The 24,648-nt window shown below is 45.2% G+C and overlaps 1 protein-coding gene across 2 annotated transcripts; it reads left to right on the top strand.

Annotated features, from left to right (window-relative positions):
* Nucleotides 1-1,350: 1,350 nt before the first annotated feature.
* glis2b (GLIS family zinc finger 2b) lies at nucleotides 1,351-23,763 on the top strand. Of its 2 annotated transcripts, none has more exons than XM_029437940.1 (7): nucleotides 1,351-2,281; nucleotides 19,610-19,811; nucleotides 20,193-20,317; nucleotides 21,866-22,003; nucleotides 22,089-22,222; nucleotides 22,309-22,427; nucleotides 22,980-23,763. In XM_029437940.1, the coding sequence occupies exons 2-7, from the start codon at nucleotides 19,634-19,636 to the stop codon at nucleotides 23,717-23,719; spliced, it is 1,434 nt and encodes a 477-aa protein (XP_029293800.1). In that variant the 5' UTR covers nucleotides 1,351-2,281; nucleotides 19,610-19,633; the 3' UTR covers nucleotides 23,720-23,763. The 2 variants fall into 2 exon arrangements, with proteins under 2 accessions (XP_029293800.1, XP_029293799.1); XM_029437939.1 differs by having other exon boundaries at nucleotides 21,848-22,003.
* The last annotated feature ends 885 nt before the right edge of the window (nucleotides 23,764-24,648 follow it).

The following is a 24,648-nucleotide window of genomic DNA, read 5'->3' as shown; positions in this document are numbered from 1 at the left end:
ATTCTAGAGGTTATTCTTAATTTCTCCACCAGATTTTGTGAGTGAATATGATCAACAAGATATTATAAATACAAACAGACTTTAAACTCAAACATTGAATCAATCACCCAAAATGTCAACATTCTGAATTTATCATATTTTGCTGTATGTGCAAAATATGTGGAAGCTACTTTGAGAGCATAGCTGTGCAAACTTCCAATTACTTTACACCGGAAGAAATTGAACTACAGCAAAGCTACCCTACGAAGAAATGTAGTTTGGTTAACTAAAGCTTCTTAAAAAAAGTAGTTAAACCTACTTTGTAAAAAATAAAAATGGACAGTATACATGCGATACGAAATAATAACAACATATAATACAAAGAAGTCACATGTCAGCAAAAAATGCCACTCAATTGAGTTTATTTTAGAAAGTACCCACTTGTTCGCAGGTCATACATTAACCAAAAACAATTAACCACCCCCCCTTGTACCTGTATAGACCGCTTGACCGACTCGAGCACTGCTCTAAAGAAATGTGTCTGTTGTCTTACACAATCTTAACAACTAAAAACGTCTTTAGTTGTTAACACCGTATTAAGTTCTTGAACACTGGACTATATAAACAGTCTACGGTCTAAAACACTGGGCATGTTTTCTATTTCTCAGAGCAGAATCAAAGAGGTTCATTTACAAATAGAGAAGCAATGGTAAAATAATAATTTAGAAAATGATTCCTTTCCTTTTATGGCCCCAAATAGTTTGTAGTTTCAGTAGGTTACTACACAAAAAATGGCAAAAAAGTAATTTTACTACTTGAATCACTAATATACAAATATATATGCATGAAGCCTACATTTGTGAGTGATTTAGACTCTAAACATACACTGAAAACGTGCACATAAAAGTAAATGTAAGTGAAAACTGGTATTTCTTTCTGATTTTGAAAAAGATACTTTCTTAATTTCTCTCTTCCATTCCATTCCAGTTCATTTAGCTGACGCTTTTGTCCAACGTGACTTACAAAAAGTGCAAACAATCATGGGGATACAACTCCGAACAGCACTTCCACATGTTTACTGTAGCACATAGGAGCAAGTGTTGTTGTAATGTATGAGGGTGGAAATATACATTAGTATTCAGATAAAAGAACTGGCAGAACTTTTCTAAGTATGTAACACAGTTTAGTTGATGAGGCAGAGGTGGTGGCCAGCATGAGGACAGAGATGTCTACAAAACTCTTGTAGAAGAAAACGACAGACAGTGAAGAGGGGTGTTACCCTTCACGAAAGCCTGTTGATGGAGGGGAGCTGAGGCGGAGAGACGGCCATGAGGACAGAGAGAGAGAGGGACAGTTTGGAGAGGAGTCGGGGACTGCCCATGGTGGATGGGCGGAGCAGTAAGCATGCGCTGAGCTGGCAGACTCTGGGCTGGTCCTGACGGGCTGGCTGGGCTCCGGGCGGCTGTCTGTGCGCTTCAGACGGTCTTGGGGGAGACTACCACCAACACTCAGCGTCTCCTCGAGTGCTCAGATATAATAAAAAATAAAATTAAAGAAGAAGAGACACGAGGATAACTGCGAGAAAAGAAAGCATACAGCCCCACCTCGGCATCTGGAAAAGCACCGAAGAAGAAGGAGACGATCCTCCCCCTCTACCCCATACCCCCGTCGCCAACCCGCCCTACCCTACCCACCACTTCGTGCCATCCCTGTGGTCTGAACTGCCCTCCCACTCCGTCAGGAGAACCACGGCCATCCATAGGAAACCCCCACTTGACCAGCGTTGCCATTAAGCGATGCGCTTTGAATTTAAGAAGAAATCACCTATGCGTTTTTGATGCACAACACAACCAGTGGCTTCATTTTTTCCTCAGCGGGAACACTTAAGGTTACGGATTTGGGTGTTTATACTTTTTGACGGGTTTCCAGTGGCATGATAACATGCATAATATATCATCCCACGGCAACAGACAAGGCTGTCATTCCATAGATTAGTCTTTATTTGAACAACCAGCTGTCACATACGCTGCGTTTCAGTTTATGTTTAACATTTCCCATGCTTAGAAAGAATCCTGACAATGGTCTGGGAACGGACCGCCTCTCCAGACACCTAGAAATATTTTTTCAAGACGTATCACATCTATAATTTCGTGTTTATCGAAGAAACAGCGACAAATTGACGAGGAGTCATTTGACACCGACGCCGCTTGAGCCATAGGACTTTGCGTGCGAAGTTTGCACCGGGAAGAGGGGGGCCAAGTCGGAGATATCTCGGCCATATCCACGGCATTTTCCCTGTAAGGTAAGCCAGCAGCGACCCTATATTGCATGTCAGTCATTTATATTGTTTCTGTTGTCATGTGTGTCCACTTCGGTCTCAATGCGCTGCTACAATGTGAACAATTGCACGAGTTCAAACAGGGTAGTGACCTATTTTCAGAGTCTCTCCAGCGGTGGAGAGTCCAAGCTGCAAGATATGACTCCCCACACTGTCATATTCAAGGCCGGTCGTGGAGTACGTGATTTTACCGGCGTTTGTGCCACTTACGCACCGTGTCAGTACATACTTCAACGTGGTACCGAGCTTTCTCCTCGTGTCCGCATCCCCTCCTAAACTAGCACCCCCCTCCTCAACCTCGAGACAATTTTAGAGCAGTTTAACAAACCCTGTCCTATATAGGGGCGTTCATCAGAGCTCAGCCAGCTGTTGTGCAAGATGCAGGCTTGTACTGAACTCTCTGATGTTCTGTCACAACATCTGATAAAGAGTTCAACGTCTACAGACCTTCACGTTCACTTAAAACTGTGACGTATTGGTACATTTAACTGTGACCACCACATGGTGTAAACACCCACGAAAGAAATTGTGTTAATTATCAGATTTAATTTATATTTTCCACATAAAAGACTAAATATGCCATTATTCCATGTCACCGAGTTTTATGCGAGAAAGTGCCGTCAGGTTTTTTGTGCTTATTCTTGATTATGTTCATGGTCTAAACAGCAGATACATTTCTAAATGAACGCAGTCTACCATGAGTTATTTATGCTTAATAACCACTTCTCAGTGTGGTTCACATACTAGGTAATGACTGAAACTAGTGAAGTCTTTGTCTTGCCATTTTAACATTTTTGTTAGTTGAGGCCAAGCATGTAGTGCAGGGGGGCAAGGATGAGCACAGGCACAGAGGCCTAGATAAAGAGCTATTTTCCTCCAATTAAGCAATTCCACTGTCCCTAAGCCTAATTGTGTGCACACTGGGACTGAGTTTGGGATGGACCTTCTCCCCATTGGCTGCCTCCCATGGGCCCATTGTTCCAGAAGATGCCAGGGGAGAGAGCAGAGCCCTGCCAAGGCAAACCTAACAAGCCCTGTGCTGGAGTGGAATAAGGCCTGATCATTAAAAAGTATTAGGCCACAATGTAGATCGAGGCACACTCAGGGGGCTGTAGTTGCATTTTGGATCAGAGTAGGATGGCTGTATATCTCCAAGGTGTCTGTGAGGGACTGTATGAACACTATAACGTGTAGGTGCATGAGAGAAACTGTGACACAGATATCATATGAGACTGGAGGAGGTCTGGCTATAGGCCCACTGGACCTCTCTCAAAGTATAGGGGGAAGAGGAGCGAACGAGGCCGCACAAGCTTTGTGCAGAGGGAGGACTCCCTCTCTTCCCTCCCTTCGTCTTCCTGCTATTTAATCCATAACCCCCTTCTGAACTGTGAGCACAGGTGCTCATCACATCCACAGCCTGCTCACCACATTGTTTATCCAATCAGCTGATGATCAGTTCAGCCGCAGGTCAGCCATAACATCAATCTGACAGAAAGACTTGGGCCAGACGAAGAGGCATCCATCACCACCGCGATACCTCTCTTACACAGCACTTAGTCACTGCAGAGAAAAGGCTCTCAGCACCATCATAAAGCCAGATGTCAGCTGTGCATCCCTGTGATGGCATTCCACACTCTCAGGATGTGTGCGTGTGTTTGTGTAGGCAGCCTTTTTTTGCTGTACATTTTCTCGTCCTGACTGCATGCTTGGCCAGATGTAGATACTTGGACAGCTGCTGGGTGCAACAGCTTGCACAGAGTTTTGGTTAGAGTTTGACACCAAGTTGCTTCATCTGTTGCAATTAGTATGCAAGAAGATAAACCATATTAAGGCTTTGTCTCTGAAATCAAATCACGGGTGTGGTTGTCACCTCCCCTCTTTTCCCGTGCCTTAAGATTTTGTCCCACACCACATCTGTGTGACATCATACCCCTGAAGTCCCAAACTGTGTGAGGGTAAGGCAGCTGCTTTATGGTGGAAAAGGTGGACCCTAATGGCATATTCCTGCGTCAGAGAACAGCCACGAGGCATGTGGTAGAGGGATGGTGGGAACCCACAGTGCACTTGTACTTAATGCCTTAAACCAGACTAATAAAAAGTGTACCGCATCTGATTTGAAAAGAAGCAAGTTCTGTTGATTCTTACATTGCGAGTATGGTACCACAAAGAAACTCTCATCTGAAATCCACAACAGTGAGTTTTGTTTTTCACACAGTGTTGTCGGCCTGTTGTGGGGCCACTAAAATTTTTGTTTTTCACTGGAGGAAAAAAAACTCTGAGGCGGACGAGGACAGCTACCAGTAATTGGGTGGAATGTAAGTGGTGCAAACTACAGTGGGAGAGCCTGTCCAAGTGTTTGAATTGATATCACAGTGGGGTTTCATAGCTGCTGGGGATTACGGTCAAGCTGAAAGGCAACTCAGCAGCAGGGGAGTGAGGATTACAGTGGTCAGTGAATGAGGCAGCATACAGTGAAAACAAGGCACCTGATACACACTTGCATTTAACTTAACAGGGATAAGAGCTACTTTATTTTAGATCATCATGACACATATGTCCGTTCTGTGGTTACAATTGAACACAAGAACTAATTTGGAGTTTTTGGCAAATTCTTGGTTGTTTTGCAGCTGATATTGGCTGTACGGTGGTATACCAGTGGATTTCATACGAGCCACAAGGCTCATTAAAATCTAAGTTGAAACAGAGCTGATTCAATAGCTGAACTTAAGTCAAACTTGGAAAATCATATCATTACAGTCCAGCTCGGTGCATTTTTTCCACTAATCATTGCCATGTGTGCAGCAGTGGAGGTGACACACTCATACTTTGGAGTGCAGCAATGTGGTGTGTCTATGTGGGGTGACAGCCAGACTCCAGGACCCATACATTAAGATTAGGCAGAGCGGATACAGAGCTTGACTCACACTGACTTGCAAACTGAAGGAGACCAGTGCATTCCGCTTTGCTCCCTGGCTGGCCGGGCTCACGGAGCATGCATTTTTCTCCAGTTAAACTGTAACCACTAATCACCTCACGGCCTCACTGTTTCCTCCTGGAGCAGACCATTCCTGGGTCCCCAGGGTGGGTTTAAATGCCCCCTCAGGCAATATATGGTCTATCCTTTTTAAAATCACCTGTGTGGGACATCCCAAACGAGCACAGGGCTCTTGCTCTTTCTGCGAGGTCCTGTCAGGGTGAAGTTTAGGGGTCAGTTTGTCTGTTGCAAGTCTGCAGGCGGGCATTTCCAAAATAAACATAGACAACTCAGTGCCTCACTCCAGCCACTCCACCCTACCTCTTCTCATTCTCTTTAATGCTCATTCTGCGCTCCCTGCTCAGTTTTTCTATCGTGAGAGAATTTTAACTCGCGGAGCAATTCAGACAATACGCAGACCATGTCTGGGGAAGGGCACACTTGATGAGGAAAAGTTAAAGAAAGAATACAGGAGTAACGCCAACACTTGAAAGAATAACAGCAATGTAAAGGAGCTGTCAGAGAAGGGGTGTGGGGGAATAGAGCAAAGCCTGTTTTGGGTTTCCACCAACATACTTTAATATTTAACTTATAGATGATAGTAAATTCATATCCAGCTGGAGCTTTTCGGTATCTGGGAGCTCAGTTCAAGAAGCTGTGAGTTGTACAGTAATACGCTCACAGCAATGCAGTGTAAGTGGAGATACAGCTGGTTTTTATTATTATTTACTTGCTTGGCCAACACCCTGAATTCTCCAGTTTACCCTCAATAGCACTACAGCAGTGCAGCATGACTGAGGTATGTATGTGTGTGTTTGCTCGTTTGAAGAGAAAAGAAAGGGAGGAATCGGACAAGAGGAGCTCTGCTTGTGAGACGGGCGAGGGATAACATGCTGGGAAGGGAGAGAGGGGGGAGAAGGATTGATGATGTTTTTTAAAGAAGGGGATGAGGGAGAGACGGGTGAGGCATTTCTGAGACTCCAATAAGGCTCTCAAGTCTGGGCCCGGCTCCCTGTCTGGGCATATCCAGTCCTGTCAGCTAGCTTCCATACTTTGCCCCCTTCACCCCCTCCTCCCTCCATCCCGGACTCCCTGGGACTCCATCTCCTCCTCGCTTGTAACTCTGCTTCGGCTCCCTCTTTTCCTTCGTCCCTCCCTCGCATTTTCGTCTCCCACTTTCCATGAGCCCCCAGCTTCATAAGTGACGCTTACATTATATAAGTCATTCTCCATCTTATACATGCAATAAAGGAGAGGGAGGGAGGGAGAAAAAAAGAAAAGTTTGGCCTGTAAGTGTTTACCTTCTCTGTGGTGCGGAGATGTTGCCAGCACTAATTTAATTCATATGTACCGTGGCTGTTTTTTTTTCTTACGAGGGGGAGCCTTATATAATTTGGAAATGTTTGAAGTTTGAGGTTACATTTTGTGAAAAATATATTATTCTGACCTCAGATAATTTTAAGAAAAAGCCTCACTGTTTTTATTTGGTTGCTAAAAGTTTTCATAATTGACAGTGGCCATCTTGAATAACAACTAGTCACTATCTTAACACAGCGTGTCTCTCTTTTTTACTGCATCCGATTCCTTCTAAATGCCCTTGCTTCTTGTTTGCTCGGGTTTCAATAAATGTTGCTGTCAGTCATGGTGAGCTTGGCTGTTTCTTAATTGATTCTAAATGTCAGCATTGATACAGTACAGAAGAGCGTGTAAGAGCACAAGCATCGCCCTGACCTTCAACACTAATTGAGATCCTCTCTTAGGCTCATTCTTTCCGATGCTGCCGATATACTAAATGATAGCATTTGTCCACGCACATTTATTAGCCTTTGCTGTTCAGTTTGCTTCGCCAAATCAAAAGAGGAGTCAGCTCCAGATCTTTCTGATGCTTGTTTCCAACAGATCGCACACATGCCAACAAATCTAAATCAAGAGTTTAGTGCTACTCCATTTTACAGCATTATGCTCAATTCTGTCTGTCGCCATCTCACTCGCCCTCCATCTGTCCCTTTGCATCTGTCTCTCTGCTCTCTTTTTCTGTTTCTCTCTCTTGGATGGAGCCGCAAAAGATAAAAGCTGTAGGGTGGAGCCTGTCACTTAGTTGAGCTAGAACACAGACATACAGAGAGAAAAGGAAAGGGAGGGAGATGAGGGGAGAAAAGAGAGGAGAGAAAAGACTGTCATATTGACCTTGTCTTAATGCCAGCCATGGTGGGAGGGGACACAGGGCGGAGAGTTACTCAGAGAAAGCAGGCGCTCCATGTGAGGAGGGAGAACACAGTTAAGTTGGCACAGCCTCACAAGGAAAAGACAACACCAGCTTTGTGTGTACATATATATGTGAGATCACTGCAGAGGGAGGCAGAATGGCTGGAGGTATAGCAGACAGTATGGGGGGCACGCCCAAATTTAAAGAAGCAGGAGCTTGTTGATCGTCCTACACACACACACACACACACACACACACACACACACACACACACACACACACACACACACACACACACACACATCCACACATCATGTCACTTTGTCTGTTAATTGCTTTCTTCTGTTTTGTATTTCTCCCACTTCCTGTTTTCGTCCCCTTTTATTATGCTATGAGCCCCTGCCCTGTCCCTTCTCTCTGTACATAACACACTTATACACACATATAGACTCACATGCTAACAAACACACACCAACAGAGACCCTCCCTAGCCAAAGCACATCTGATTCTTACAACACCCCCCCCCCCCCCCCCCCAAAGCCACACCTTCTTGGCTCTCTCCTGTGCAGTGGGGCTGGGGCACAGGTGTCCCCCAGCCCTCTCCAGGGACAGGGAGTGGCCGTCCAAAAGTTCTGGGGAAAGGAAATAGAAAAGTTACGACACCGTAGCAGTGTCAGACTGGCCTCAGCAACACCACACAGTGATATGGAGTGCAACCACCACCCCACCCCATGCGTTACCCCCAGCCTCCCGGAGGCCGTGTTGCATAAAACTGTTGTTGGAATCATATTACCATGGCCATTGAATGAGAAGACTTGCTTCCCAGGGAGTTCACTATGTGCCGTTGGCTTATTGAGTTGCAAGCAAATGAAAGTGGCTGGGGTCAGTGTGTACAGGCGAAAGGGGTTTGTTTCTCATGCGTGTGGTGCCATAATATTCCCGTCCAGGAAATGACTGTGAGAGAGGCGCACCCCTCCCAAAGCTGGAGCAGTACCACAGCGCTCTGAACTGGTCTGAACTCCACAACACAGCCAGCATGCTGTGCACTAGTGTGTGTGTACGTGTGTGTGTGTGTGTGTGTGTGTGTGTGTGTGTGTGTGTGTGTGTGTGTGTGTGTGTGTGTGTGTGTGTGTGTACACGTATGCATCTGTATGGCTGTACATAAGGGGCTGCACAGTCAGTCAGTGTTTATGTGCGCATTAACTTAATGCCTCCATACCTCTTCCCCTGATCCTTGGCTTGAAATTGTCATTGGGAGTATAGACCACATTGGCCCAGCAACTGGTGCTGAAATATACCCCGGTGTTATCGTACCACAGTTTCCATACACATGTCACCCCTATTAATCTGCCCTCAGCTTGCTGCTAACTGTGTGGGAGAGAGGGGGAGAGGAAGAAAGAGATTTCTGGACCTCCTCCCACTCCCTCTTACTCAGTGGCTTAGAACTGGTGCTGGGTTTTCACCAGTGAGGGAATACAACAGAAATCTCCTGTTGAGTTTAACCGCAGCTGCTTGGTACATTCAGTTATGTTTTTTTAAAGAAGCTGGAAGTTGTGGTCGTTATTCAGTGTTATACTTTCATACATCATCAAGTTTGGAGGTGCACACCTGTGTGCTTCATTTTGGGATGAAGCCATTTCTTGAAAGTCTTAAACCCTGCACTGGGATTTAGGGAGTGGCCTTTTGTTTGTGTGTGTGCTGAGGGAACCTGGTATTTTAAAGATTTATGCAGGTGCCAGAACTTTGCATTCCTAACCTGACCTTGTGCTCATTTCTGCTGCCTTTAGGGGAGGTCTGCCTCTACAAAGCTGGGAAACCAGGGCTGAATGTGTGTGTATGTGGCGTGTGTGTGTGTCAATATGTGTGTATATGTGTGCAGATCTGCACATAAGCATCGCAAGGTTTCAGCTTTAAGCTTTGCCCTTTTAAAATGCTATAACCTCACTCTCAATCCATGTCTAAGTGCACTGTGTTTGATAAGATCTCTTTTTGCATACATGCTTCTCTACAAGGCTTAACATATCACTGCATATCCATTATATACCCACAGTGGTAACATATGTCATCTACACTGCCCCAGCAAGGAAATATGTTGTTTGGAAAAGTATAGACCTCCAGAGATTATGTTAAAACGGCAGACCTAACATTACACGTCCACAATTATTACTTGCATTTCATACTGCCAGTTTAGCTGTTAGAATAATGCTAATGTTGGTGTGAGTCAGCTGGAATGACAGCATTTGGTGTGGGAGTAGCAAACAACCATCACTTCCGAAACACAGAATGTATCCAGCGGACACAGCTGGTTAGTGGGCTGATGAGAGGGCAACAAGCTGGGATGTTGTGCTTTTTGATCCTCTAGAACCATTCAAAAGTTCCTCCAGTGCCTAAAAGAAAACAAAAGAGTCAAAATAACCCCCACGCACCTCACCTCACCACATGCACATAAAACTAAAAACACGTTAACCCAAATTCAGTTGTGAATATGCACAAACTGTAAAACAGAGCTGTTAACTTTTATCGCTGTGCTTTTTCCTCTATTACCCACCACCAGCTCTGACAACCTCAGACTGTTTTTCCTCCTTCTCTTATTGGCTTCGTTTTGTCTTTTCTTTTGCCCCCCAACCCCCCATCCCCCCACCTCTCTTCTTTCCTCTCCTGTTGCTTTCCTACTGAGCGTGGTGTGGTGACGCCCCTGCTTTGGCTGCCGAGCTGACTCCAGACCCTGTGATTGCGCGCAGGAGTCGGAGGATTGCATCACTGCCTGTGGGGATAGGCCACAGGAATGGACTGAAAATGAGGGGAAGAGAACAGTAGAGAGAGAGAGAGAGAGAGAGAGAGAGAGTGGATGAAGGAGAGGAAGAGGAGAGAGTGATGACAGACGGAGACATAGAAGAAGAGAAGAGGAAGTCGAGAGGGAATAGGGCTGTGGGAGATCATGCAAGTTTTTGTTTACATGGAAGTATGGCAGAGCAAAGATGAGAGAGGAGGAGTGTTGTTGGAGGGAATGTGTTCAGTGGACTGCAGGAGGTAGAGAGGCCCAGCAGAGTTAGTGGGAGGTCCCCTTCCACACATACTTCTCTCCTCGTCTCCTCTTCTCCTCTCTTCTCTCCTCTTCTCCTCTCACGGACGGTGGTAGGCCTCCTGCTGCGTTCATTGGTTTCCCGCCGCCCTTTGCTGCTCTATGAAACTGCTACGTTGTGAAATGCCCCACGTTATTGTAAGATTACTCACCACTCTTCAAAGCCTACAGTACAGTTGTGCGAAGTGCCTTAAGCATTAGTGTTGGGTAGGTTTACTGCTTAAACACTCTGAGTCATCGTCCCCTAGAGGATTATCTGTTCACGACTGATTGCTGTCCTGATGCTACAGTATAGATTAAAATTGTTTTAGTTGATTAAAAACGTATGTATCTGATTTTGAATGGGAGTAGATGGGAGAGAAAAAAACTACTCAGTGACTCAAAACACATGTTGCAACACGTGGCCTCTCAATCACGTACTGTTCATGTCATATAGCAACTACTAGGGAGTCTAATAAATTGACTGTGGCGTGGGGGAAGTTTCCTAGCCTCATGCCAATGTGCAGTTACTCTCTCCCCCAATACCTGCCTCATCTTTTCATTTCTTCCGTTAAAAATAGTTTGGTTGGTAGCTTTTATTGAAGAACCGATTTTCAAATCATATTTGCACACTCTGTCCCCTTCAAATGAATTACAGGACGAAAAGAGCTATGCGTGTCAAAAGTTAAATTCTTATTTGCAAAAAGCAAGCATTTATTATATTGATCTGATAATGCATGCTTCCCCTGAAACTCATCCGTCATCCTTCCACCCGTCCATCCCCACCCCACTCAGAGTCAAGTCAGGTCACTGTGTCGTGCGATAATCCCGGGTTGAGCAGGTCATAAAGCCTACTGACACAATGTGAAATCTCAGTCAGATGGCTGTTTATAGATTATGCATGGCCTAATCTGACTATATGGCGGACTAAGTGAAATTGCTGTCCTGTTGACAGGCCTGGCTGGATGCTATTAAGATGCAGAGTGTGGTGGAGTGTTTTCTGTCAAATTAAAACGATGTACCACTCACAATGTCCATCATTAATGTTTAATTCAGCATGCTCTGCCATTAATATAAATGGTGCTGTCAGTTGTCTATTCTTCACAGTGTTCTCTGCACATTTTCTGCAGTTGTACATCCTGTAGGTTTAAAAAGCATGTATTTATTTTCCAGTTTGCATATAGGTCTATAACACAACAATAAAGTGTTGATAAGTTGCATGTAGGGCTGCACCTACTGCAGTTTTCATAATTGATTTATCTGACAATTGTTCTCTCAATTTATGGATTTCTGGCCTCTGACTTCAAAGAATCATAAGATGGCATTTTTGCTTGAAACATAACTTAAACAATAAATTGATCAATATAGTTGTCGATTAATTTTCTGCTGATTGACCGATCAATGAATCCACTAGTTGTTTCAGCTCTAGCTGCATGGCATCACATTTCTTTATTCTGATATTGAACCGTGCCGTCATCGTTGTGTATTTTGTTTCATTTAGTATTTAGATTTTTTGAATGTCCGTTATTCATAACCACACGTTTGGGAATCGAGGAAAGCTAATGTCAGACTGTTCATACCAAAGTTTGCATCCTAACTGAAATGTTAATGTTCAACCACAAAGAGGTATTGCTTTAAGCGCATGCTCTTCCTTTTTCATGTAGAAGTCCCCTTTGACAACAAACCACAAGTGCGGCCCGCCCTCCTCGCTCTGTGCCTCCCTCCCTCCCTCCTGGCACCTTCCCTCCCTGCCTGCCCTCTGCCTGGAATTCCTCAGTGTCTGAACGCTCTGGCTGGAGGCCATCGGTAGCTCGCCGAGAAGCTTCCTGTTGCACTCTCTCCCTCCTTCAATCTGTCTATCTCTCCCTTTTTTCTTTCCTTCCTTCCCTCTCCTTTCTCCCCTGTCTCATGTGTTGTCTCAGATTTTTCTCTTCCTCTCCTCCTTTGTATCTCTATCACTTAATTTTGCATGCTCACACTCTCTTTAATTCATGAAGGACATGTTCCTTTTCTCTTTTTAAAACCCTAAAATAACAATCTTGTGTTTATTTCACCATGGGTTGAATGTGAACACGTGTCACTCTGTCTCCGTATTGCAGCCGTTGTGACTCCAGTGCTCCAACATCTTTTTATTCAACAGTCCTTCCCCAGTCCCTTCCCAGTGGCTCCATGCATGCTGCTATTACATAACTGTGTGTACGATCCTTTTTTGCAATAGTGGTAAGGCGAAGGTTTAGATAGACAGTAAGAGAAACCTCAGTGAGTTATCTTTATAACATAAAGTATGTTATGGTGTGAATAGAGGAAATAATCAGGTAATTAATATACCATTAAAGCCAGCTAGGGGTTACAGTATTAGGTGAGAGAAGAATGAGATGAGAAATGGAAGAGAAAAACAAACTGAAAGAGGAAGCAGAGCGGTGAACGTGAGAGAAAAACAAAAGCAAAGACTAGAGGGATAGAATGAGAGAGAGAGAGAGAGAGAGAGAGAGAGAGAGAGAGAGAGAGAGAGAGAGAGAGAGAGAGAGAGAGAGAAGAGGGAATGAGAGGCCCAGAGGAGGAGGAGTGGAAACTGAGGTTTCCTGTCTGAGGAGGCGGCTGGCTAAGAGGACAGAGGCAAGAAAAAAGAATCTCTCAGCTGTGTATGTTTGTGTGTTGAGTGATCCATCAGGGGTGGAGGGCGTTGGCGGGGGCTGTGGCTCAAATGTGTATGTGTCAGCGGAGGTGGGGTCACTCGCGGCTATTACCTCAAGAAACGTCAGCAATGACAGAAGTGGGAGTGAAAGCGTGACCATTTTTGGGCCTTTTTTCCAATTCAGTAACAAACATATCAATTACTGGATATTAACCCGTCTCACCTTTGTCTGAATGTCTTTTTCTCTGACTAATCTCACCTGACTTTGATATGAGGTTCTGTAAATCTTAAGGAAACTTGCAAATGAAAATAGCTTTACTTTGAAATATGCAAATGCTTTGATCACTTAAAGCCGATTATTCACAGAGTATTGCTCGCGTAAACCTGCTTGAACTGTGCAAAGTTGTTTATTCCTCCTTGGCCCCAGTTACAGATGTAAAAGCCAATTGACGGGGGTCAGAGTTTACACCACACCCACGCCTCAATCAGTCACCTTTGACCCTTTCCTTCCCACCTGGTGGATGGAAAAACCAGCAGGTCTAGACATGAGCCATGCTGCAACTGCAGGTCTTTACACATCGCTGCTAAACCGCAGAATTAAAACCAATAACAACATATTTACTAAACAGAGTTGTTCATTAAATGTTGTATTGTAAGTTGTAATGTTGTATTGGCATTGGCATTCAACAACAACCTTTGTGTAAATGTATTAATTTGAACTTAATTCCAGCCCTGTAATTAAGAAAAGCTATCGATTGAACACGCTCCAAGTCGACACAAACATGTTTTATAAGGTTTTAGTAACCCTATAATAAGGCTTAAGTAAAGTTATATTAATCCTAGAATATCATAGAAAACCTTTGATACTAGAACGTCACTGAGATCTGTTACGGATACTGATACAGATATCAATATGCGGAACATAACAAATGTGAATCTTGTGATATTTTGTAATGCTGCTATCTCAGTTTCATAACTTTTAAGCTCTTAAAATTGTATTAGTTTGGTGATGAATGGGTATTGGTACTGTCACTAACCTGCTCACAGTTCAGGTAAAGAGTGGGACCCAATTGCACAATGTTCCAATAAATACCAACAAAACCACGGAGTCACAAACCCCCACTAACTACGACTAGACCAAAACTATCTAAAGTAAACCCCTAGTAGTCTTTGGGCAGTTACCGGCTTGAGGTTTTTAATCACAAAAACCAGTGGGACTGAAAAGCACCTGCTATGCAGCCATTTCCAGAATCCCACGGACGTGAACCCAAGCCTATAGCCACACCCACTTTCATCGTCACATAAAAGTTGACACCATGGAATAAAACACTTGGGATAAACCGACCAGGGGTAAGAGACTTCAAACAAAGGCTAGTTTAGCCTTTGTTTGAAGGCCCAAAGTTATTTTGAACCCACCAAATTGGACCACTAGTGCACCACACTGGCAAACGCTTTCTCACCCCTAAATTAACAGCAACAGACAAAACCAACCAATGTGATACTCTCCCAACTAAACCTACCAATTTTCAGTTTACTGGAAGAAAACAGGCCAGGCCAAACAGACACACAGGTGAGGTCTTCGCAGTATACTCACTTATTTCAAGATAACCACAGCCTCAAAAGGATATTGAGTTGTATCACAACAAGATTTTGCAGGAATTGCTACTTTCTTCAAGTTGAGTTTTTATCACAGTATAATCGTTTAGTTAGATGTTAAAGCCTTTCACACGGACCATCACATCGATACCATAGACGCTCACAACACGTTCTTTCTCTCTTTCCGCGTTCTGTGTGTGAAAATGAAAACGAGAGAGCAAAGAGCCTCGGGGAGAGATGGCTTACCTCCTACAGACCACCTCCCAGGGTCACAGCAGGAGGCAGATTAAGTTACAGCCAACCTCAGAGGGGGTCACACAAAACGTGTGCACACACACATTCTCTCGCTCTCTGAAACCCTCGCAGAAAATGAAATATTATACAATACGATGTTATACCCTGTAACATAATCATCTTATACTGCACAGCTTTGATACTCTCTGATGCTTTTTGTTGGCTCTCGCTTCGGCACCATCAGATGGAGCAGACTGAGCCGATACGCGATCCTCATTAGATCAGGCTAAAGATCAATCGGTCGGAGCGGGGTGAAAGGTCAGCTCTGATCTGTGTGAGCCTAGCCTGGGAGCATGGAGGTGTTGAAACACATAGCCCTCCTTTGACCTGATGCCCCCCCTGTGCTACCCGACCCATCGGCCAACTCCCACACCCTTCAACCTCGACCCATGTTCACCCCCGAACACACACACACACCTCATCAAAGGGCGGTTTCCTTATGCAGCGGGGTGGATGTGGGACTCGGGTGGGAAAGGGTTATGCAGGGGAATAGGTGACAGGGGTTGCTAAAGAGGACACACACAGACCTCTCTTTCAGGACTCCTCTTCCTCCTCCACTTCCTCCTCCCTTCATCCTAACCCTTCTATATCCTCGCAGTGGCCCCTTTGGTCATCCCTCCTCTCCTCTCTCTCTCTGCTGTAGCCTGTGTTTACTCTGCGAGAGAGCGAGAGGGCCCAGAGAAGGGACAATGGCGCCTTTCAGAGAGACTGTCGACCCCACGGCTGAGCAAGGAAGTCTGCATGGGGGCCAGCCAACACCCCTTCCACAAACTTCACAGCCATCCGCCACTGAGCTTTACACACACACACTCACATATCACGCCAACACCATACTCCTTCACTGTATCATTCTTTCTCTCGGTCGCCCTTTCTCTTTGTCTCACATTTCCCACAAACCCCGTCTCAGTGACCGTGGCTCCCATAACTTCAGTCCAAGATCCACACGCTGTGAGTCACTTCCCAGCCAGTTTCTATGTTTTCTCCACTAAGAAATAATCATGAGGGTGGACTGAGGTGAAATCAAGCAACGGGGACTGATTCACCAGAAGCTGCACTGGCCCGACTCTACTGAGAGCACATAAGTGCGGTATGGACGGCCTCGGGTGAAACGGGTGTTGTAGATATCTTGTGACCTGATGAGTTTCTCAGAAGGCCAAAAGAGTTTGTCATGTCTGTTTCTTTACAAAAAGGTGTTTGAGAATGTGCACACACAAAGAGGCGCAGACCTGTGCCCATCAAACTTAAAACACGCAACTCTTGTCCAGTACAACATACTTTATGTAGCAGACGTTTTTTGGCTACCTTGCCTTCACCCTGGTGGTCTAATCTTTTCATCTTTAATATGATGAATTGAGCAGATCAGTAGAAATATATTGTAACCTCATTTAGTAAAAATGCTGGAAACACCTGAAATATTTACACTCGTGACACACATACTTACTAAAGGAAAAAAGATTTAACGCTTAAATAAATAACTTGCTAAAATGGATACTCTATTGCAGTTTGCCGTTAATTTAAAGTGCCATTTCTACCAACAATGCTCTTTATTATATCAGGGAAAGAACACATTTTTTATAAATTGGTTATACAGTCCATTATGGAGGTTTAGTAATGGTTTGCACGTGGAGCAACCGCCTGAGGAGAGCTTTTGTATGTGGATACCCCTGTTGTGTTCCAGTGAGAGCTGTACGATCACAGGATTTGAGGTGTTATATAGATCCAAAATGTCCATATCTGCTTCTCATTGTGTTTTACAGCGTGGATTATAGCGTGGATTATAGCACTGATGGGAGGTCATTTTTTTGTTGGTCTCCACAGTTGATAGATAGAAAGGTTAAGCTGATTCTCAGTCTGTGCCTCGGTGTAAGGGCTTTTACTCGATTTAAAGTGGATGACAGACGATTCTCTGCTACTTTGGCCGAACAATAAAGCCAAAAGTCTTGGCAGGCTGTGTGATAGGAGTTACAGTAAATTAGTCACACCCACCCAATCCAGAGAGAGAGAGAGAGAGAGAGAGAGAGAGAGAGAGAGAGAGAGAGAGAGAGAGAGAGAGAGAGAGAGATATGTGGTATTAACCGCAGCTTGTTCTAAATGAGTATCATATCCGCAGATCTAAACATGTTTATGTTCACAGCTAATGGCAGCGTTTGACCACATAACACACTTGTATGGTCAAAATGATCATTAGAGCAGCTAACAGTAATACCTCTTTATCATTACACATTCTGTCCTGGGTTTAACTGATGGAAATAATCCATTTAGCATGTCAGGATGTGATGAATACATTTAGCAAAAATTAGGACATTATAAGACGGTACACACACACACACACACACACACACACACACACACACACACACACACCCCTGAGAGCCAGTGTAAACACAAGTTGGCATTACTGTAGCTAATGTTTTTTGTACTTTTAATGTAAATCAGGTGCCAGGGTGCATACAAACAAGACTAATAGAGCATGTTTATTTATTAACTGGCACCTGGTCTCCTGTTATTTTTCAAAACTGGCCCCGGCAAAGCAAGTTATACGTGAATCAATTATCCTCTCCATACCGAGACCATATGTTGAGATCTAATGTTGTTTTTAAACCTACAGTCAAGATCAAGATGGACTGAGAGTCATGTGCTTGCAAGAGTGGTCTATAATAAGATAAAAAATCAAAGAGATTTTTTTCCTAATATGTTTCTGTATGTGCATGTGAGGAACATGAGTGTGTATATATATATGCATCAACACCGAACGATCTAACTGATAATAGCATAATGCTTCTCTGTGTGCATGTTCATACAGTATGTTCCTCTGTTTGCATCAGTACGTGTGTGTATCATCATCCTCTTATCTATGGCTGATTGAGTCTTTACACCGCCTCCCACCCCTTCTAGCTGTGTGTACGAGTGTGTGTGTGTGAGCTGGTGACCGTCCCTCGTTGGGCTGGTGAACCTGGTGACCTCTCTGCTCCGTGCCTCCCAGACACAAGGGCTTCTCATGTGGCCCCTGGCCAGTCGCTCTCAAAGCCCACCATTCACTACCTCCAACCGTGGCTTCTGTGAGTGTGTGTCGGCATGTGTGTGAGGGAGAGGGAGGAAGAAGGGGGTGAATTTGTTGAAATTACAGTTTGATTAATTACTTGTGTGTGTGTGTTTCTGTAAGTATGACTGTGTGTGCATCTGCACTCAACATGCACACTGGGAGCTGTTCACTAGAGCGGAAATATGGGACACCCTGCAACTGTGTGAGTAGACGGAAAGTGCTTTGAGGAGATGTGTGTGTGTGTGTGTGCGTGCGTGTGTGCGTGCGTGTGTGTGCATGCGTGTGTTTGTGTGTGTGTGTGTGTGTGTGTGTGTGTGTGTGTGTGTGTATGCCTGGTGAGAAGGAGCAGTGAACCCTAACACATTGTGTTGAATGGAGAGGTTGGCTTTAAACCAGCAGTACTGTACTAGCACCGCCTATATGTGTGAAGCAGTACATGCAGTATGAGGGAATAGTCAGCATTTGTTTATATTTTAAGTTGAAAGGATCTGGCTTGTGTGAATCTGTCTGTCCTTCAAAAAATGTTATTACTTCAAGAGGTTTTGCTGAATATTAACCTACAATATATGATTGTTTCTGATGCCTCAAATATGATTTAAATTCAATTCTAGGGCTGCACCAAAAGATTATTTTCATTATCGATTAATCTGCCGATTATTTTCTAGATTTACTGATTACTGGTCTAAAATATTGCTTTGACTTAAAGTATAGGGTTCATCTAGGTGTTTGGCTGTGTAGGTATTTGCTCAATTCTATGCATGGCCCAACACGGGGATGCTGGATCAGTCTGGCGGTAGACAGAGGAAGAATACAACTAGACCTCAAAATGACAGCTACATGAAGCGTCCTGCCCACAACCCTCAGGCTGGGTCCAGAGGTCAGTGTGTTTAGAGGAGGGAGGAGGTACAGCTGGACTTGAAGGCCCGGGGGGCTACCGGTGGGCCTCAAAGGTCCATGGGGTCTGAAGGTGCACACTGTGGGGGCTGGGGAGGGGTTGATGTGACAGGGTGCAAGGGCCAGTGACTGGCCGAGGGGTGGAGTTAAGCAGGGCTGGCGATGAGGGTGACCATCTGGATTGGATTGTAGAAATTCCTCAGGAAGAGTGCGTGAGTAAAGGTCAGCATGGAAGACGAGGAGGGGATCTCTCGGATCACTACGTGTGCGTGTGTGTGTGCGTATGTGCGTGCGTGTGTGTGTGTGTCTGTGTGTGTGTTTATTTTACTTTGGCTTACTCAGTGTTTCAGTTTACGATTGTGCTCAGTTTACTATTGTTGGAGAGTATTTCCTACCCTGTGGGATTGTGGGATGTGAGATGCTTTCAACAACATTCACATGGGAAATATTGCAGGTGTGAGAATCTGTTTGTCACTGATTCACATCAGAATGCAGCATTTCATTGTTTGTGCGGTTATATGAAAATCAAGCGATCCTTCCTTTGCCCCACTCGGCCTAACTCTGCCCCTCTCTGTGACTGTTTGTGCAGGTGGGAGGTCAGCGGGTTGTGGTCATGCTGTCCCTGGACGAGCCTCTGGACCTGAAGCTCCCTAGGCGGGCCAATGGGCGGGACAGAGGAGCGCGCTCTCCACCTCCCTCCCCGCTGCACCCCAAGCGAGCTCGTCAGCTCCGCATGGCAGATGATGGCACCGCAGTCATAGAGCCCGCCTCCCCAGCTTCTCCCCACACAGGTAGGTAACAACTAAACAAGAGTCTACAGGCATGAGAGCAGCTGTGTTTGGCTGTATTTAGGCAGTGGTCTGAGCATGCTAACATGCTCACAGTTACGATGCTAACACACTGATTCCAAAAGACATTTAACTAAAAACCTGGAATGTCAACCTCATGGTATAGCTAGATAAAGTCACAGGATCACTAAAGTCAGAGAGAAGAGATTCATCCTCTAGAGACTAAAATATCTATACAAACCTTTAGGGCAGTTCATCCAACAGATAATGAAATACTTAAATCTGGACCACATGGCCATCCCTAGAGCTATGCCGCTAAGAGTCCCCATATCAGACCCCCCAGGTGAGAGGTAATCTTAACTTTAAGGTGTGTGTTTTTCTCAGGTGTGCAGGTGGTCACTCATGATCGGACAGACACCCCCACTTCCCCTGTAGTGGACCTAAGCATGTCTCCCTTCTCCCGCCACACCCCCAGCTCTCCAGAAATGACCAACTACATCCCCTCAGGGGTGAGTATGCAATTTAAACACACACACATGCAGACCTACACACCACTAAAGCTTTCAACAGCTTATATTTTGCCCTCTATTATATCACCCCCTCTCTATGCTCACCTCTGAGTTGTTGAAAGAATAAACATTGTCTTTCAATGCAGTAGTGAGTGTTCAACACTTTCCTGTCTACAGCAGAGAGTGACTCAGATTGCTGGGGTCAGCAAGTCAGGAACAACATTGGGTTGTGTCACACTCTCCATAAGGAAATCAGGCTGTGCAAGGGGTGGGAGGCTTGTGTGTGTGTGTGTGTGTGTGTGTGTGTGTGTGTGTGTGTGTGTGTGTGTGTGTGAGAGAGAGAGAAAGGAGGGGGTAGCTCTTATCAAACACCTCTTGTGTCCCCACAAGTACATCTGTCTGCACAACTTGCACTCAGTGACCCGACTGGCATTACGTGTGTGTGAATGTGTGTGTGTATGCATGTGTACTGTGTATGCTGTGTGTGTACATGTATAATCAAATTTAAGACAAGGTACAGCCATGCAGACCTCATGCCGCCTAATTCAATTCCGTTCCAATTGAATTGAGAGGCACTGGCTGGGACCATTCAGCCGTCCCACGTCCCTCTGAGTCCTAGATAGCCCCTGACCCCACATTTAAATACACTTTCTGTCCCTCCTAACTCACACATGCACACACACAGAGACACACACACACACACACACACACACACACACACACACACACACACACACGCACACACACACATATAAGCGCCTCTTATAGAAGAGCAGCTGCACAGACTTATACTCACATGTTCTCTCCCCTACAGCATCTCACAAAGCAGCTCACATAGTTTTGCATGCAGAGGCAGAACTCAGTGCAGGGAATTTTCTCTCATTTTATGAAATTCGTCACATATACATTTTTGACATAGCGGAAGATGAGATACGATGAAACAGCCACAGGATCCATTTGCACCCTTATTCTCTCTGTACTTCCCCTACTCTCAGTCTTATATGTCCCTTATTCCAAATTCCACTTTTCATCAAGATTCCTGTCTGTTTTTAGTTCTCTAAGTTCTCTCACACACAGTGTGTGCGTGCGTGTGTGCGTGTGTGTGTGTGTGTGTGTGTGTGTGTGTGTGTGTGTGTGTGTGTGTGTGTGTGCTGGTGCATTAGCTCTTTGAGCCCCAGCTGAGGTTCAGTGAATCTTGCTGCTCTCATGCCGAGCTCAGGGATGTAGGGAGGTTTTGTAGCACGCAGCGGGTGACAAGAGAGAAAATAGTTTATTTTTGAAGGAAGAGATGAAGTTCAGCAGTTCTGTACTCCATTGATAAAAAGAAAGACTTTTGTCTCTATCAAGTATTTCTCAGTACTTTGTGTCATCCAGCTGATGGTATATTCTCAATTATGCCATGTAGACAGTGTAACACGTTGTATTGCACCCACCATTGTATTTTTCATGTGTTTTTATACCATTTTGTCTTTAAACATGAACTAAAGTGGATTGATAAACCCTGTTGCTCTTTTTCTGTTTGTTTACCAGAATTCTCACATCTCACAGGCCTTTCAGTTTTTTTTGCCTATCGGAGCTGGGGCAGGACTTCACCTTGCATCCTCCATGTTCATTGGCCAGACGAGCAACAAGAGAGCTTCTCCTGACTTCTCAGCAGATGAACAGCTGGCCTGCCACTGGAAGAAGGTAAGAAAGTAGAACAAAACCCCTTTTTATGATCCTGTTGTACCCAAACAACAAATCAGCTGAAAATAGCTTTATCATCCTCTAGTGCCATCTGCTCTTTGACTCCCTGCAAGACCTGGTGGACCATGTCAACGACTTCCATGTGAAGCCCGAGAAGGATTCTGGGTACTGCTGCCACTGGGAGGGCTGTGCTCGCAAAGGGAGGGGTTTCAATGCAAGGTGAGAAAATCATACACTTGGGTAATTTATTAAGTGTCCATATCAGGGGAGAATTTGAGAGGAAGTTGTTTTTCGTTTGGCTGCAGGTACAAGATGCTCATCCACATCCGCACACACACGAACGAGAAGCCCCATCGCTGCCCCACCTGCAACAAGAGCTTCTCACGCCTGGAGAACCTCAAGATACATAACCGGTCACACACAGGTCAGTGGTAGAGCCCCCCCCCCACACACACACAGTATGTCAAAGCTAAAATCAATACGTTTTTCAAGTGGCAACAGATAACTTTTCCCCCGTAGCGTTTCCAATGTGGTATTATTGTTGGTGCTGTCGCAAAGACAAACCGGATCTCTTTCACCTTGCAAACTGCACCATGGAGACGTTGATAACATATTTTCTGTCTGTTGATCTTCATATCAACAAGCAGATCGATCAAACGATCAAACAAAAGAATCCCACTTTGAACTAGAAACCCTGATCTCAGTGATAAAGTATAACACTCAGTGTATTAATAAGTAGAAAGAACGTTTTTTTATCACTACGCACTTCTCTACATCAAATTGAGGGAGTGCATCAGCCTTCACAGTCTGCTCTCTGGTAGGTAGTGATGCGGTGTTTATGTCTAGGGCTAACATTTACTTCATAATGATAAATTAAAGCAAAAAGGTTGTCTATTGCCACTTTAATCTTTGTAAAGTCAAATTGTAAGATTTGGTGAATGAATTCTCAATATCTGGATCCTTCTCCTCCCTGCAGGTGAAAAGCCCTACGTTTGTCCTTACGAGGGTTGCAACAAGCGCTACTCCAACTCCAGCGACCGCTTCAAGCACACACGCACACACTATGTGGACAAGCCCTACTACTGCAAGATGGTGGGCTGCCTGAAGCGCTACACAGACCCCAGCTCACTCCGCAAGCACATCAAGGCCCATGGCCACTTTGTGGCTCAGGAGCAGGGTTCCCCAGGTGGGGTGGGGTCCATGCTGAGGGGGAGTCAAAGTGGAGTGCTGGCTGGTGAAAGGGGGAGGGATTCAGAGCTGTCTTTTGTGAGTGCAGCCCACATTATCATCCCAGGGGCAGCGGCTGCTCTCCTGGGAGGCCATGCTCTGCATGGACTGGGTGGTGCTCTACCCCTTTCTCCCCTCAGTCCTCGGCCCCTGGACCTCAGCACACTGGGTTGCCCCGGCTCATCTCCAGGCAGCCTGGGAGGCACATCTATCCTGTCCTTCAACGGCTCCCCGCTTCGTCTGGCCAAATCTCCTCTGCTCTCCCAAGTGTTCTCCTCCTCGGCCATGGGCCTGTCGATGATGCCCATGCTGGGGGCCTCGTCTGCGCGCAGGGCCGTGAGCCAACATGCCAAGAGGGGCCGGGGGGAGGAGTCCGAGAACGAGGTGACTGGGGGGGTCCTGAACCTCTCCACGGGATCCCATGATCCCCTGTCCTGGGTGGTCATCCCCCCAGGCACCGCGGTGCTCAAGCCAGCTGTGGTCAACTGATACACACACACACACACACACACACACACACACACATTCCATTAGAGCTCAGGGGGTCGGGATGGGAGGGTGAACGCCATAGTGAGGGTACGGGCGGTCAAAGGTGATGAGGATTGGCTCGCACAATCAAAACCAGGCAATGCTTTCAGAGAGAGGTTGGAAGAGGAGAGCACTATAGAGAAACTCATCAAATCCTCAATCAGCAAAACAATACATAACACTACACCTCACAGGAAATAAGTATACAACGCAAGCCTCGTGTATTGATGGGAAACCAAACTCGGGGCCCAAGAACTCTGTTCAGGAACAAGTATGGCTCTGTATTTCTATCACAAGGCCTGACAATGGGCTCTTCTTTGCTCTCTTATTTTGTATTTTATACTTCATTCATTCCTGTTTCCTGAACGTGACAGTCTTAGTGCTCTGTGTTGTTACAAAAGTCCTGATTCATTGATAAGTATTTATATGGCTGTACTTGATCGACAGTGTGCCTCCAGCTTAGCAGTGAGAGAGATACACCATGAAACTGAATGACGCACTCACAGTTAGGCAAACGTGCACTTAATACGACGATTCTCCACAGTTGATTTTTAAGTAATGACTTGTTTTTCACAGGCTTCTGTGATTAACATGATTCAGACAGGCTTTCCAAACCAAAGCAAGTGAACTCAAATGGTCTTGGACTTGCAGTTTCAGCTCTGAGACAGTTCAATTAAACACAGTACTTAATAGTGTCAACTGGTTATAGTATTGAAACCTCAAAACTGCTGCTAACCTCTTAGCTCCCCCAGTGTAACGTAAACTGGGAGAGAGCACAAATGACAATCTGTCCCCAGTTTGGGGAGAGTGACCAACATGGACCAGCCTAGTTAACCTGAATGTGTGCCGGGTGCACAGACTAGGGGCTTTTACGGCACAGAGCGAACGGA

This window comes from Cottoperca gobio, chromosome 8 (genome assembly GCF_900634415.1).
Source record: "Cottoperca gobio chromosome 8, fCotGob3.1, whole genome shotgun sequence".
NCBI classification, from domain to species: Eukaryota; Metazoa; Chordata; class Actinopteri; order Perciformes; family Bovichtidae; genus Cottoperca; species Cottoperca gobio.
This window is presented reverse-complemented; position numbering and strand designations above follow the sequence as displayed.